The sequence below is a fragment of the Ctenopharyngodon idella genome, chromosome 10 (assembly GCF_019924925.1).
Source record: "Ctenopharyngodon idella isolate HZGC_01 chromosome 10, HZGC01, whole genome shotgun sequence".
NCBI lineage: Eukaryota > Metazoa > Chordata > Actinopteri > Cypriniformes > Xenocyprididae > Ctenopharyngodon > Ctenopharyngodon idella.
In genome coordinates this window covers 5,954,986-5,971,054 of record NC_067229.1, presented here as the reverse complement: position 1 = coordinate 5,971,054, position 16,069 = coordinate 5,954,986, and the positions used below count along the sequence as shown (strand labels likewise).

The 16,069-nt window shown below is 35.4% G+C and overlaps 1 protein-coding gene and 2 long non-coding RNA genes across 5 annotated transcripts in view; 1 reads left to right on the top strand and 2 right to left on the bottom strand.

The window, feature by feature from the left end:
- LOC127519897 (uncharacterized) overlaps positions 1-16,069 on the top strand; it is a 163,202-nt gene that overhangs the window by 55,607 nt on the left and 91,526 nt on the right. The window lies entirely within an intron of this gene.
- On the bottom strand, positions 174-5,432 carry LOC127519801 (uncharacterized). Of its 3 annotated transcripts, none has more exons than XM_051907392.1 (7): positions 3,765-5,432; positions 3,596-3,646; positions 3,029-3,373; positions 2,479-2,787; positions 1,940-2,059; positions 1,784-1,851; positions 174-1,258 (listed from the first exon to the last, which is right to left on the bottom strand). In XM_051907392.1, the coding sequence occupies exons 1-7, from the start codon at positions 3,799-3,801 to the stop codon at positions 1,208-1,210; spliced, it is 981 nt and encodes a 326-aa protein (XP_051763352.1). In that variant the 5' UTR covers positions 3,802-5,432; the 3' UTR covers positions 174-1,207. The 3 variants fall into 3 exon arrangements, with proteins under 3 accessions (XP_051763352.1, XP_051763353.1, XP_051763354.1); XM_051907393.1 differs by having other exon boundaries at positions 2,479-2,775; positions 3,765-5,430; XM_051907394.1 differs by lacking the exon at positions 3,596-3,646 and having other exon boundaries at positions 3,765-5,396.
- LOC127519889 (uncharacterized) lies at positions 9,410-12,735 on the bottom strand. Its single transcript, XR_007931936.1, has 2 exons — positions 11,450-12,735; positions 9,410-11,223 (listed from the first exon to the last, which is right to left on the bottom strand). It is a non-coding gene; the product is annotated as an uncharacterized LOC127519889 (long non-coding RNA).

Below are 16,069 nucleotides of genomic sequence, written 5' to 3'. Positions count from 1 at the left end.
AGATTCATCGCACAGCCAAAAATAATGTCTGATTCTGATATTATAAACAATGGAATTAATGCCCATGAATTGCATGCACTACTTGATGAAGGCCTCTGCTTTACCACCTCATCTCTTCTCAGTGCGTCCAACACACACAAGTTATTGGAGACAAACACAATCAGTACAGAGTGAAAGTTCAGAAATGTTTATTTTGAAGCAAATACGCAAAACACAGCATATACAATAATAACATATATACATACATGTATTTATAATAATACTGAAAGCTTTGTAAAAACACTTTATCATGACATTACATGCGACCAGTATTTAATGTCACTTAATAGCAAAAAAACTAATAATCGCTGCAATAATCGCCTGGATCAAAGCATTCAGTAGTGAATGTCTCTGAATCTTCTTGCGTGATGATTGCATTACCATGTTTAAATTCACACACAGTGTGCATCATATACAATATGACAGTGTTGGGGGTAACACATTACAAGTAAGTTGAGTTACATAATCTGATTACTTTTCTCAAGTAATAACTAATGCATTACTTTCAATAATGCATTATATGTATATGCTTTTGCCCCTCAGGATGTCCAGTTACAGCTACAGTAACAGTAGAGACTACCTTGACCATGATAAGCAGCCAAATCCTGTGCGTAATCTCACAAACTGTCAGTAGAGGGAGCCCTTTACTACTACACATATTCAACAGGCTACTAAATGCATTTTGCTCTCATTACACATTATTCCTTAGTGAAACCTTGATGGTTGCATCTACTTTTCTGAGTTTACTTCCTTCTCTTTATCTCTTTTTGTCCTGTGATTTGTAATAGGATAGTATCATGTGGATGGCTGTATAATAACTAATACTAAGCACACAAACCATCTCTACTCAAGACTAGACATGACAGTTGTTATGAAGTCTAGCCAGGTGCAAACAAGATTGAGGTAAATGTGGTGTCTAATGCACTTGGCAGCAAGCCCCTCCAATAGCAGGACACCATATTGTCTGTAGTTTCTTTGGTCTTTCTTTCTTAAAAAATATCAAATTCTTTAGAGAGTACTTATTACACGCAACACTGAAATACAGTCACTTGCAGTAAACAGCGGCAGCAATGCATTTGAGGTTTAGCTTTGTTCAATTCTGACATGTGCTTCAACATGCTCTGTCTGTCCTTTAATGACTAAGCTCTACAATAACAGACTGTTATTATCATCTAAAAGCAACTCCTGAATACTCTGTCTGATCCCGTCCATCAGTCTCCTGTAAGAAAAGAAAGTCAAGAGAGAGATGAGAGAACAGAGCTGATACTACTATACATTCTTAAAGGAAAAAGATGAAAGAGCGAAGTCACAAAATAATATCAGCTATAAAGAAAATGTAGCACAAATGTTCCATGAAGACTGTTAAAATAGGGAAATAACTATATTAGTGTATTCAATGTATCACTATCAATATAATCCTAAATCCAGTCAAACGAGAGCTTCATTATCATGTAAGAACATGCACAGAATCCACAGAAGAACTGAACTGAAGCTGAGTCACATGTAATGCACTTAAAACCCACAGCATATCATAAGGGGGATGTGAGAACTCATTATGTTTAAACATGGTAAAATTATTTTTTTTATTACTAAGGCCACAAGCATCAGCACAATAAGAACAATTATTCATGACGTCTGAGTGTTAAATTATGCAACATCAAGCAGATACGCAAACAAACAATACTGACTCGTTTCTTTTTCTACCAGCAGACAAAGAGATTTGTCAATAACACTCGTATCTTACCGTATCTGAAGCTCGGTGTGTGGTAAATGTCACATCAGTATAACTGACCTGATCCTCAGTAGGCGGAGCTGTTTAACAATCAATTTAGAAATTTAGACATTTGTTGGCACTACTTATGCACAAAAAGATACATTGCAATCAATCGCTAATACTTGCCTTCTTTGCTTGTTTGTTTCGCTCGTTTGTAGTAACAATACATCAACACAACCCCCACTATGACCAGTACCAGCAATAAAACAATGATCAGTTCTGTGAGAAATGAATGTTGACTGTCTCCTGAAATGCATAAGAGAACAACAGCCATTACTGTAAGTATAAAAATGATGAGTATAAAAATACAAAGGGATCGAGCAACTTAATTAGACACAGGTGAAAACAATGGGTAACCATGGAAACAAATCAGCACATACTAGACACTATGGAAACCCATAAATATAACTAAATAAACACAGGAAACTCAAACTCAGACATAACAGAAATAGAAAAACTTCAAAATCTCAGAACAGAAATGATAAAACTTGGTAGTGACAATCAAAATATAAAATGTATGTTATGTAATGGAGAAAATGCCTCTCAAATGCATTAAATAACACATGCACCGAATAGGGTGTGATTAGTAAAATGCTTGAATGTGTACATTGCATGTTAATGTGAGTTCACGTACAAGATGCAGAGTTTGTTGAATGTTGACACACCTGGACATGTCCGACAGAGATCAGTGATGTTGAGGGGTTTAGTCTGGTTGGTGAATGAATAAGACACCACACAGCTGTAGGAATCATCCAGACACTGAATCTCCAGAGGTAGAGAGAGACTGATGCTGAGATCAGATGCACTGATGCTGGCCAATAAACTGTTTCCTTTGTACCAGGAGAGAGTCACATGACTCACATTTAACGCTGAACACAGCAATGAACAATTCTGACCTGATGATCTTTCTGATATTGAAGGTTTTTGTGGAGAATCACTGATGACAGGAACAGGTAGAGGAGCTAAAAAAGGAGCTTTTTTTTTAGGAAGAATCAGTCATAAAGATGTATGTAAAGATTCTCACTATAAAAAGCAATGCATCTTCAGATGCTCCAAAACTAATGAGGCATGAACAATGGCAACTTGACAGTTTTTGAAATACAAGATAATAGAATTTTTTCACTGCAAAAATTCTTCTCAAGAATAATTCCTGACACTAACAGCCTTCAATCATTCACATACTAGACGTCAATAAAGAATTTACAATTTACTCACCATAGACAGCAATATTGAAAGTCTTCTCTTTGACCACTCCAATAATGATCAGTACTTTATAAAGTCCAGAGTGTAATTTGTTGATGTCTGTGATGGTCAGAGATCCTGTCTGGTTATCTACCTGTAGTCTGTCTCTGAATCTCTCATTGTTCTCTTTATAATCATATATAGAGATGATCTGTTTATAGATTTCAGCTATACGAGTCTCTGAATTGTGAAGTCTAAATGTCCACAGTATCTGATCATCTCTTTGTATTTCAGTAACATCCGTGTTTAGAGTGACAGAATCTCCCTCCAGCACTGATATTGTCTCTGTTGTTTTATCTGCATAAACTCCAGACACGCCTGGAAGAAAATGCACAGCACAACAGTAACATATTATCACCTCAGATATCTTTCAGAGTTTATTTGGAAAAAGACAGAATAAAACACCACTATAATTTCTTAAATCTAAGAGTTTAAACAAAGTACATAAAAGCTAAAGGCTACAACAAAAAAGCATTGAGCTTCATCCTGACTTATAGTACACTGCAACCTAATGAATAAGATCTTACTAAATCATTTTACCATTTACTGTTGAGTCGGTTGGCTGAGGCTGCTGCTGTGTCAACTTTAAAACTACAAAACATTTTAAAAGTTTAATGAAACTGACAAACAATTACATAAATAAACCGTGAATTATGATACAGGACCATGCAAAATTACAATAACTAAATAACAAAAATGCATAACTTACCTCCTAAAAGCCATAAGCAAACAGATGTGTAAACCATCTTCTTTAAATAGTTTATAGCCTAAGCATAAAACGCAACATTATACAACAGTATTCTAGGTGTTTGGGGCAACGAAAATGAAATGCCTCTGAAAACGGTTCTCCAGTTAGGCTATTATGCTACATCCAAAATACGTACGTGGCGCCCCTGCTTGCAGTTTTGCCAGATTGGGCGGCTTCCGGCCCCGCTTTTGATCGGTGGACCGGAGAAAAATGCGTTAAGCGGGTGGAGAGGCTGTTTTTTTTTTTTTTTTAATAACTGGTGCAGAGAACAATGTATTTTTCCTCCAAATGCTGGGCTTGATCAGTTTTGCATTATCTTCTACAATATGTATAAGTTAAAGAAGTTAAAGCGCAACACAAAGGTAAATGCATTGTTTTTGTTGTTCTTTTTTGTTGTTGTTGTCGGATTATCGTACATTATGTATCAATGAATGACACATTTTTGGCTGGCATGAACGTGTGTGAAATGCCTGCTAATTACGTTGCTTATTCCGATCACTTATAGCCTACTTTTTGCACTTAAACTGGCTTATTCTTGCTCTTGCTCTTGAAAATGATGCATGTGCTATTCCGAGAGTTAAAGTAATCGGTTAATTTCTTGATTGCCGTTTTGACAGTTTCTACCTGGACATTTTAGTCATGTTTGCTAATTCTCTTTAATGTATTTTGCCCCTGTTTTGCCTGGGAAATTGATTTATTTTTATTTTATTTTATTTTCTCTTCTCATCATTACTTTGTTTTAAGAAGATAAAAATGGTACGTACAAACCTTGATTGACATGCAATAAAATTCTATCACATCATTATCTCAGTTAAAGTCCGCTTGAAATCAAAATGGAAGTTTTTTGGCTTTAAGTATGACTGTGTGCCATGATATGTGCCCGTGCTGGCAAAACGAATCACAACGAGCACATTTTCAAAAGAGTTGTTGTTATTTTCACATTCTCTAAAACCTTAACATTAACCCTTCCACACTTAAGTTTAAACTAATTTTGGTTGACCCTCCCAGTGTGAGTTTTTCAAGGCGACCGTTATTTAGAACGTATCATTTTATTGTTTCCATGGTGACACATCATTGCTTGTCATGTGACACACCGCAGCCACAATAGCACTGTATAACTGATGTATTTTTTTTTCCTTTTTTATTCAAAATATTCACAAACTTGTTCACTATAACATGAAATATGTGATATTCCGACTGTCAAATATGTGCAAGTGGATGTGTTTTGTTGTTTAAACACCTTCATAATGATCACATTAGTTGAGCTGTATGTGCGATGGGCGCCACCATGTTAGTTTGCAGTTCAGAGAATCGCATCTGTTAGATTTACAAATTCTACAATGCATAAAAGTAAGTGGCCGGTGAACTGGTAGAAGAATAAAGTAAACTTTGCAGTTACTTACACTATGTGTATCTGATATGAATAAACACGTTGTCTAATTATAATGGAAAGGATTGTTATTGCCGCTTCTATAGACATAAGTGTGTATTTTATAAACTTTAAATGTATTGTTTTGTTAGTTTTTAAGTGTATTTAAATGTCTAAAACCTAAAATATACATTATGTGGTTGAAAACACTGCATATTTGTGATATATGAAAAACACTGAGCGTGTCTGTCTCTGGCTCAGCGCCAGCAGAAGCATGAAAGAACATTTGAATTTGGCAGTTGATCACATGACTCACTGAACGTTCTAATCACACCGGTGTTATCGTAAGCTCCAGGGACCAGCCTAGACTGATCACACCGGTGTGATTGTACGCGTCAAAGGCTTAATGAAACACACAGCCTATATATTAAGACCTATTGTACCGCACGGGTCTATGAAAGGGTCTTCAACTGGGGGTCTGCCAATTAATGTTTGATCACATATAATTTTTTTGTTAAAAAATAAATAAAACATGGGTAAAAACACCACAAAGTCTAATTTAAATATAAGCACCCTTAAACAAAAGCAAGAGTACCCTCAAATGATACTGTAATATAATTTTATTGGCGAAACAGATTTGGCAAACACTGCATTGTGTTTTTGAGTTTGCGCTCTGGAGAATGTGAAATGTTCCGATTTACAGCATGTTCTTGCAGCGGTGAGAAATGTAGCCAATCACAAACATGTTTGTTGTTCTCTTGAACGCAATGTCCAATCAGAGGTGTTTAAATTTTAATTCAATCCTTTCATCGCTCAAATTGCCAGAGTTTTTGTTCAGTGCTGAGTTATGCTCGCTCTCGCTAATCTTCTCATTAACAAAGAAAGACACAATGTAAGTAAGAGAATCATTATGCAGTAGACAACTTTATTGATTTTAATGGAACATTGTGAGATTGTGAACTGAGATGAGTGACAGCTTTTTAGTGATTGTAAAGTGAGTGCTCTTTTGCGCTTTCAAGGCAATATAGCTATAATCCATTGAATAAGTGATTATTTTTATGCTGTTAAGAGGACCGATGGCCAATTGCAAGTTTTGGAAGTGACATCTACATATAAATGCAGGATTCACTCTCAAATTGCAATTGATAATAACTATAGCACAAGGCAAAAATGTAAAAATGAATCATTTGTTTCGAATCAGTACTGTATCAAACTGCCAAAGTCACGTGAACTATTGATGTTTCAAAACACTTATGACGTAACAAAGCCTTGTTTACTGAAATCATGTGATTTTGACGCTCTGAACCACTGATTCAAAACAAATGATTTGTAAAGCTTCAAAGCTTCATGAAGCAGTGTTTTGAAATCGCCCATCACTATATATTGTTGAATAAAGTCGTTACTTTGTTATTTTTGGTGCACAAAAAGTATTCTCGTCGCTTTATAACATTAAAGTTGAACCACTGTATTCACATGAACTGTTTTAAAGATGTTTTTAGTAGCATTGAAAAAGGGAGTGTTATTGCTGGCGATGCAGGCCTCACTGAGCCATCGGATTTTATCAAAAATATCTTAATTTGTGTTCCGAAGATGAACGAAGGTCTTACGGGTGTGGAACGACATGAGGGTGAATAATTAATGACATCATTTTCATTTTTGGGTGAACTAACCCTTTAATAATGTGCTTAATATGTAGCTCTATTTGACAGATTTTGAATCGGGTATCCCTGCTCTGTGTCTCAATCGCCTTAGGAAAACATTGCCCTGAAAAACATTGAAGACCCCTGATCTAATATAATGTTCACAGATGTTTTTCCCCAACAGTTAAACAAACGTTCACTTAAAAGACCTATTATGCCCCTTTTTACAAGATGTAGTCTCAGGTGTCTTTGTGTCTGTGAAGTTTGAGCTCAAAATACCCCATGGATTTATGGATTTTTTATTATACCATATGTTTTAACTGGCTATTTTTGAGTGGGAGAAAAATGAGCTGATTTGGTGTCTGTACCTTTAAATGCAAATGAGCTTGTGCTCCTCGCCCCCTGTGATTCCAATACACTGAGGCATAAAGAATACAGGAGAAGCTCACACAGAAAATATAACTCTCAAATATAACTCGTCAAAAATATCGATATTTCGATATGTAACAAAACGATTCCAATACTCCTTTTCTGCAGTATCGATACAAATGCACGTTCTTGCTCTCCTCTCCGACAGCAAGTTGACAAACCCTTCTCCTCTCATTCAGTCGTCTCATTCACTCCGGTTAAATAGCATTGGTGTGACTGGGTCTGAATTTCGGCGCAGGATTGCGCATAATTCTACTCATTCCCGCAGATTTCGCGCTCACATTTCTCATTTCTGAATACTACTGTTAGACCTACCTGAAAAAAATAAAGAAGTCTATTTTATTTGTATCTTAATTCTATTGCATTTATTTGTGCTATTGTTAGCCATTTGTTTATTTGTTCTTATTTTATTACAGTTTACTTGTCTTTTTTAAATCAAACTTCCTTGTGCTGTGTGTAAGCAATTGAAACAAAATCACAGAGCGGGGTCAGTGCATGCTGAGGTGCACAGTGCGCAGAAGTCGGCAACTTTCTGCAGAGTCAATAGCTACAGACCTCCAAACTTTGTGTGGCCTTCAGATTAGCTCAAGAACAGTGCGTAGAGAGCTTAATGGAATGGGTTTCCATGGGCTTGGCCCCTTAGTTCCAGTGAAAGGAACTCTTAATGCTTCAGCATACCAAGACATTTTGGACAATTTCATGCTCCCAACTTTGTGGGAACAGTTTAGGAATGGCCCCTTCCTGTTCCAACATGACTGCGCCCCAGTGCACAAAGCAAGGTCCATAAAGACATGGATGAGTGAGTTTGGTGTGGAGGAACTTGACTGGCCTGCACAGAGTCCTGACTTCAGCCTGATAGAACACCTTTGGGATGAATTAGAGACTGCGAGCCAGGCCTTCTCGCCAACATCACTGCCTGACCACACAAATGCGCCTCAAGAAGAATGGTCAAAAATTCCTATAAACACACTCCTAAACCTTGTGGAAAGCCTTCCCAGAAGAGTTGAGGCTGGTATAGCTGCAAAGGGTGGGCCAACTCCATATTAAACCCTATGGATTAAGAATGGGATGTCATTAAAGTTCATGTGCACTTAAAGGCGGCATGCCAAAACTTTTGGCAATATAGTATATATACCTCTGTTTGTTTGACAGTTATCAGCATCCCTCCTCCACCCCATCTCCTCACTTCTATCTATCTATTATTACCACATCCAGGGGAAGTACTCTGGGTTCGGGCCAAAATTCTGAGCTCGGAGCCCTCCCCCCAGACAACAGGCCAAATACGCTAAACTTTACTCTATTTAATTATATGTATATGTTGTGAATTAATTATATGTTGTGAATTAATAGACGCTGAAGCTGTGTCTGAAATCGGTCACTTGTTCACACATTTACTATTTTCTATATGGTGAATGGCACAGTGCACTAAATAGGGGATAGGGAACAGTGTAATAGTAAATAAGACAATAGTAAATAATGTAAATATGCTTTCCATTGGGGCAAATGAAGTCTGGTTTCACGCTAGTGTCATGAACCGCCGCAGCGAGCGCACAGTCTGCTCCAGTCCAGAGACATGACATCACAAAGCGGATCATACGAGTCGGTGCATACCAGAAAACTTACCGGACCCATTTGAATTTTGTACAGAATGCTGTATTAAGTGATATGGAGGAGATTAAGAGGAGAAATGGTTACACTGTAAAAAAAAAAAAAGATTGTTGGTTTAACTTAAAAAAGTAAGTTACGTGGTTGCCTTAAAATATTAAGTTCATTGAAATTAAAAATTTGGGTTTAATGAACAGAAACTCAAAATATATATCTGAACCACATTAATTACCTAAGGTGATTTGACAAAAAAAAATAAAAATTGTGATAAATTAAATTTTTTTTTTTTTTTACATAAAGGTCATATTCCACGTGAAGGATAAAGATCATGACCTGCAAAGCCGATTTAGCTTCATACCATAAACGCTGTTGTATTTATATTTTCAACATTAGTTTGCAGTAAGGCTGTTTACTCTGATGCTAAAGTTGAGGGACAATCCACCCTGCACTGAAACCCACCAAACCACCCACCCACATATATGCATGTACCCTATACAATCAATAGCCTTAAGACCACAGAACATCTCACTCTGACTCAGTAACTTAGTTGGAAAGTCTCAAAGTGCATGAAAAGCATGTTTATTTTGATCGCTGTAAACAAACAAACAAACAAAAAATACACAGTATATTCAAGAAATGTGCAACACAAAATGCACAAAACTGAGAAATTAAGCATTGCAGAGTATTTACATTTACAATTTAAATTTAATTACATTTATTCCACTTTATTTGTAATTTACATTTGTGATGTACAACTGTTTCATACTAAGAAAGTCAATGGGATCCAAAACTACTTTGACCCCCTTTGACTTTAATTGTTCTTAGAAAGAAAGTCATACAAGTTTATAACGGTTAATTTTTTGGTGAACTGTACCTGTAAGAGAATGGAAAAAAAAAATGCCTGTGTTGTGTGACTGACATTTCCTCCATCTCTCACTTACAAAAACCACATCCTTTGAAACTCTTGTGAAGTCATGTCACAAAAAACCATAAACCTATCACATTCTCAAAAAAATGTTGTCTTTATAAAAACATATACAACAATACATTATACCTTTATTTTTTTACTAAAACCATTTAAGCTAACATTAAACAAAATGAAAACAATAAGTAAAATACATAAATAGTCAATTTCATATTGTAGAAGAAAGAACATTGGTTTTTCATGCATTTGACATTAAAATATTGAAATAATAAATAATATAAACCATTTCATATTAATAACAGGTTAGGTTATATAATAATGCCTTGGGAAATATGTTTTAATATATTTTAAGTAAGACAAAACAAGCAACAAAATAAACTAAAAACTTTAGGTCAAATACTGAATAGACACCATGAGAATTGATAAACATAAATGGAAACAGCATGAGGTCAATCCATGCTACAAATGCTGAGTTCAGAGTGAAGAGAGTCCTCCTCTGCTGTCTCTAAAAATGTGCAAAAACATGTTTATCAGTCAGTTATTGCACAAGGTGAACCCTTCAGCTCTATGAAAACGGTTATGCAAATAACTTTTAAGATCCAAGTGAAAGTTTCATTTCTCAGGCTGCTAACAATTTAAAAGTCTATTATGCAAAAGCAGTTATGCAAAGTTTGTGCAAAACAACCATGAAAAACAACAACAACAAAAAAAATTCCATTCATTTATGTCATAAAATCTAAATGTACAATCTAAACTTATTCCAACTGCAATTTCTCTTCGAGACATACGTACAGATAAAAATTCATAAATGAACTGATGAAAATGTGCATCACAATTAATTATATTTTAATGACTAATAGATGGTGCACAAATTGTATTCAAAAATTGCATTCAAATCACATCAAAAATTGAAACACCAGGTTTTTTGTTTGATATTTAGCTACTGAAAGCTTTTAAAGACTTGCATGTTTACAGGCTCACATCGACCTACAAGACCAAAACAGCCCTTATGGAAACTACCATGATTTTAATTAAGTAACCACATAATTCCACCATACCTGCAGTAAAACGATGTACAGTATATGCTGATATACACAGTAACTAAACTTTTACCATGACATTTGTTGTAAAAGCATGACAATAACAATGTTAATGAATTTTGTGAATATTTTATTTATAATAACAAAGGCAATGAGGTTGTCACGAGTGCACCGGTCCTCTTTCACTGCTACGCTACCTCACTCACACTCTGGACTACAATTCCCAGCATCCCTCCTGGTTCTCACCTGCACTCATTCAGCCATCATCCACATCTGCATTTGATCTTCACCTCATCCAGACACACATATAAGCACACACTTCGCCTATCCTCACTGCCTGGTCTCAAGGCTCAAACGGTTTTTCCAGCTTTTTTTTTTCTCCCTCCTGTGTGCTACTCCTTCATGTTTCCAGCTAGGGATTGAGAAATGAAGCCTCTTAAAGCTCATCTCTAGTTGTTTCTGGAAAAATGTTCCATTTTCTGATAATAAAATTCACATATTAACGTGCTGCAAATAATTCAATGTAATAATAATAAGTAAATGGTGATCTAATTATTTTATATTCTTTATACTGCTTATATGGCAGAATATATGGTCATATAATATATGTTAGTAAATGGACTTGAACTTCCATAAACCTGTAAAATAGTGATCTGGGTTCCCAAACATCCCGACAGTGAAGCATTCACGTGACTGGAAATAAAGAGAAGCTACGTTTTTCGTTGATCACGTGTCTCTCTGAAAACAATACACACTTTGAAGCTTTAGTGTCACATAATCTCCAGCGTCTCCAGTTCGTCTACCTGTGTGTATTATAAGATTACCTTACAGCTATCAAGTCGAGGTGTGTGTATCCTCATGTCATCTCTTCTCATTCACGATCTCCACCATCAAACGGCAAAAACTGTAAACTCTATTACGATCCTGTTATCTTCACAAACTACTTTATTATTTAGGCTAACCGTTTTTTACCATCTGCTGCAATAATGTAGATCCTCATTTCCACTAACTATCGGTCTGAGTCTGATATCTCGTAACAGTAGTTTATAGTCATATAATTTATAATGTCAACAGAATATAAGCGTTAGTTACTCACCCACTGACTGCAAAACAAACAGGAAATAAAACTAACCGTTTATGATCATGTGATAGAAAGAGACCAATGAAAAAGGAAAAGGGGGGGAAAGAAAACAACCCTCGTATCTTATCCAGCCGCAGCCTATGTTGAACACACATATTAATTTCAGGAGGAGCATTAATGTAACCTAATCATCAGTCTGACTTTTTGTTGTTCTAATATTACATTGTACATATAGGCCTATATATATTTAAATAGCCTATACAAATCTGTATCAAAACGTTTTGTTTTGTTTATGTTTACAGGCCATCTTTCTGATCAACTCTCTCAAAAACACATTTTCCCATCAGGTTTTTTTAGTTATGTGCTGTCTTACTGAACTTTACCAGATAAACGAAGCTTTTCGACACTTTAAATTAATGGAATCAATTGCTTCGGAAAATGATTCCCTGTTTCGAAGCGTTCGAAACGCGACACGCTGGTGACCCCTGCTGGTCAGAAAAGTGAAAATGCAACAAAAAACTCAGCACATAAATGCATAAAAACACCTTTTACAAACACATTGCAAATGTTTTATTGAGAGTATAATCTATTCTGTGTAATTTACAAAGCACCTAATAATATGAAATGTCTGTATAAAAGGTTTTATAGGCATAACCATTGAAATTTCAACACGTTTCGAAACAAGAAAAAAACTCGTTTACTGAAATCACGTGACTTTTGCAGTTTATTTGATACACGCTCCGCATCACTGGTTCAAAACAAATGATTCCCAAACGTTTCAAAGCAAATAGTGTTTTGAAACGCCAATTTGATAGGCTGGTTTTTAGAGGTCCTTCAGTAAGACAGGTAGGCTATACAGAGACACCACCAGTGGGCGATGTTTTCAAATCTAACCACAGGCGCATTAAATAGATGTGTTAAAGGATTAGTTCACTTCAGAATTAAATGAAAAGTAATTTCCTGATAATTTACTCACCCAATGTCATCTAAGATGTTTGTCTTTCTTTCTTCAGTCGAATGAGATTATACAAAAGAGTATACATTTTGTAGTTAGTGAATAAAACCTTTGAATAAGATGAGTCTGAAGACGGACAAATAGTTCACAGTGATCAACATGGCGGCATTATATCCTCTTTGAAGCAAGTGGAATCAGCAGACAATACAAGTTGGACAATGACATTTGTGGATAAAGGAACAATTTTAATCAATGATTTATTGGTGAAGCAAATACAAAAAACATACGGATGAGATCTCAAGAGAGAAGTGAAGTACAAGTGTCATAAGTCTTAAGTGATGTAGCGAGTACTGCAAGATAACAAACAAGTTAAATATAGATAGATATGGGCCTCACTCGGAATTAGGTCAGTGTAAAGTTTTCTTGTTATTGTGGTTACACAAGGCCCTTCGCCCTCTTTTAAGTTGTCTAGAAATACTTTTACACCTGCACGAAATAAGAAAATAAACCAAGAGTGATACATCGGATATGGAGCGGACACTAGTTGAAAAATAATTGCAATAATTAATCGGCAATCAAACATGATATAGCTAAATGATAATGGAAATCATAAGCATACTAAATTATATAAAAAGAGTGTATTAAATCCATAATAAAATAACAATACTTCTTTTGTATTTTCTCATTCATCTCAACTATTTTCATTTCTTAAAAATCTTTAAGTCATATTGTAATCACCGTAAACATATGAAGTTCCTCTGATGTTGCTGAGGATCAGTAGTTTAAGTCCAGAGTGTTCAGATCTGATGTTTCTGATGGTCGAGATCCAGTCTGACTGTCCACCTGGAGTCTGTTTTTGAATTTCACATTACTGTTATGAATATTAATAATCGGAGTGATGATCAGTGGTGTCAGATCTGAAGACGGTAGATGATCTCTGTGTATTCTGACAGGTTTTTCTGATCTACAAACACAAACACATGGAGATTTTCAGTGTTTTTAACATCAGGTGCTGCTTTCTGACATTTCACACTGATACATATTTATATTCTATAATAAGCATACTTTTCATTTTAGAACTATTAAAATGTTTACATCATGTAAAATGTTTACAAAATGTTTACAAAATGTCAGTTAGTAATAATAGTAATACTTGCCCTCTGGTTTTTCTTGGCTGTATTTCCTGCAGCAACAGTAAAACACACATGCAGAAATGAGCAGCAGCAGCACACAAACTACTGTTATAATGAGTGTGAAATGAAATGAATTCTCTGTCATTTCTGTAATGAACAGAGAAAATAGAGTGATGTCCAGATGTTGAGTCTGGTTGCTGATGGGATTGTTGATCACACAGCTGTAGGTGTTTTTATCCTGATATTCCACCTCCAGAGGTAGAGAGAGACTGAAGCTGAGATCAGACACACTGATGCTGGACAATAAACTGTTTCCTTTGTACCAGGAGAGAGTCACATGACTCACATTCACAGCTGAACACAGCAGTGAACAATGTGATGATGATGATGATGATGAACAGTGTGAGGAGCCTCTGGTGATGACAGGAACAGGCAGAGGAGCTGGAAGAGATGACTGTAAAAAAAACTGAAGAAAAAAAAACACTTTTTTGGAAGTTTTACTTCCAAAATTTGAGATAACTTTTTTAAATTTTGTCAATTCAAATAGACTGGGTAAATAAACTGGTTTACTTAAATCTAAACATATTTTTTTACAGTGTAGACACTAGATTATAAATACAGTATAATTTCTTAGATTTATTATTGATGAAGTGTCTGAAGATTTTTAATAATTTCAGATCAATAAATGGAAAAATATGCACAGATTTGTCACAATAACTTCAAGATACTAAAGAAGAGAATCTGAAGCAGTTATTTTCAAAATTATAATTGATTTCTAAATTTATAATTAATTATAAAATTTGATGGATATTTCTGACTACAAGAAAAAATCCAATAGTAACACAGGAAGGTGAGTTTCTTGATGCATTTTCTTTTAGATTCTCTCTTTACAAAACAGTACCACATTAAAATAGTCAATTTTTTAATTAAACAATTAAATATGACATAAAATAATTCATTTTGTAGTTCCCTATAACCAATAAATAAAAATTATCGTAAGACATATTTTACTGTCTCTGCCGAACACTAAACTCATACATCAGAAAAAAAGTAAATTTTCACTTTACTCACTGTAGACAGTAACATTGAATATCTTGTCTGAGTTCCCTCTGTCGCTGCGGATCTGTAGTTTATAAAGTCCAGTGTGTTCAGTTCTGATGTTTCTGATGGTCAGAGATCCAGTTTGACTGTCCATCTGAAGTCTGTCACTGAAGTATCTTTTACTGCTAAACATATCAATGTCCTTCTTATAGAGTTCAGCTATTCGAGTCTCTTTAGGTCCAAACATCCACAGTATCTGATCATCTCTCTGTACTTCAGTAACATCAGTGTTTAGAGTGACAGAATCTCCTTCAGTCACTGACACTGACTTCACTTCATCTGTATCACCAAACACACCTAAAAAAGATAGTATTTTCAGACAAAGACTTTATATAATCTCATTTCCTGGAGTTTAATCATGTATAAGAGGTAAAACATGCATTTTTATCTCTTGTGGAAATGAATTTGTGTTTAAATAAATGCTTCTTTTTGCTGATTAAAAGTATGAAGAGTTTCTCACCGCTCAGGACAAACAGGATCAGAGCGCACAGATGAGAGGACATCGTGACAGAAACAAACGTCCAGCCGAGAGTCACTTCAGACACAGAAGAGCCACTTCCTGATTAAAAAGTTCAGCTAATTCTCAAGTCTAGATTACTAAACCAAAATCAAACTGGTTTTAGTCATCTTTGTCTCTGTCTGTGCTCTGTTGACTAAGTTCAATGTATTCTTTATCTTCCTCTTAATATTTCAGAAACTCACTGTGCATCTCAGACATAAAATGTTTCTTTCACAACATCATTCTGAATTGCTCTTCTTTAGAAAACTCTTATTTCAGGTTATTTCTGAGTCTAAGAGGTTCTCAGAAGGTTTGATTGTGTTTGTGAGAATAAACGGCACGTCTCACACTCTCATGAACACAAACACACATCTCACATATCCGGCCAGAACATTAAACCACATGCGCTCAGTTCAGTTTACTGACCTCAATAACACAAGATCTGACGACAAAACATGCTGTCAACATGTGCTGGAACTTCATGATGAA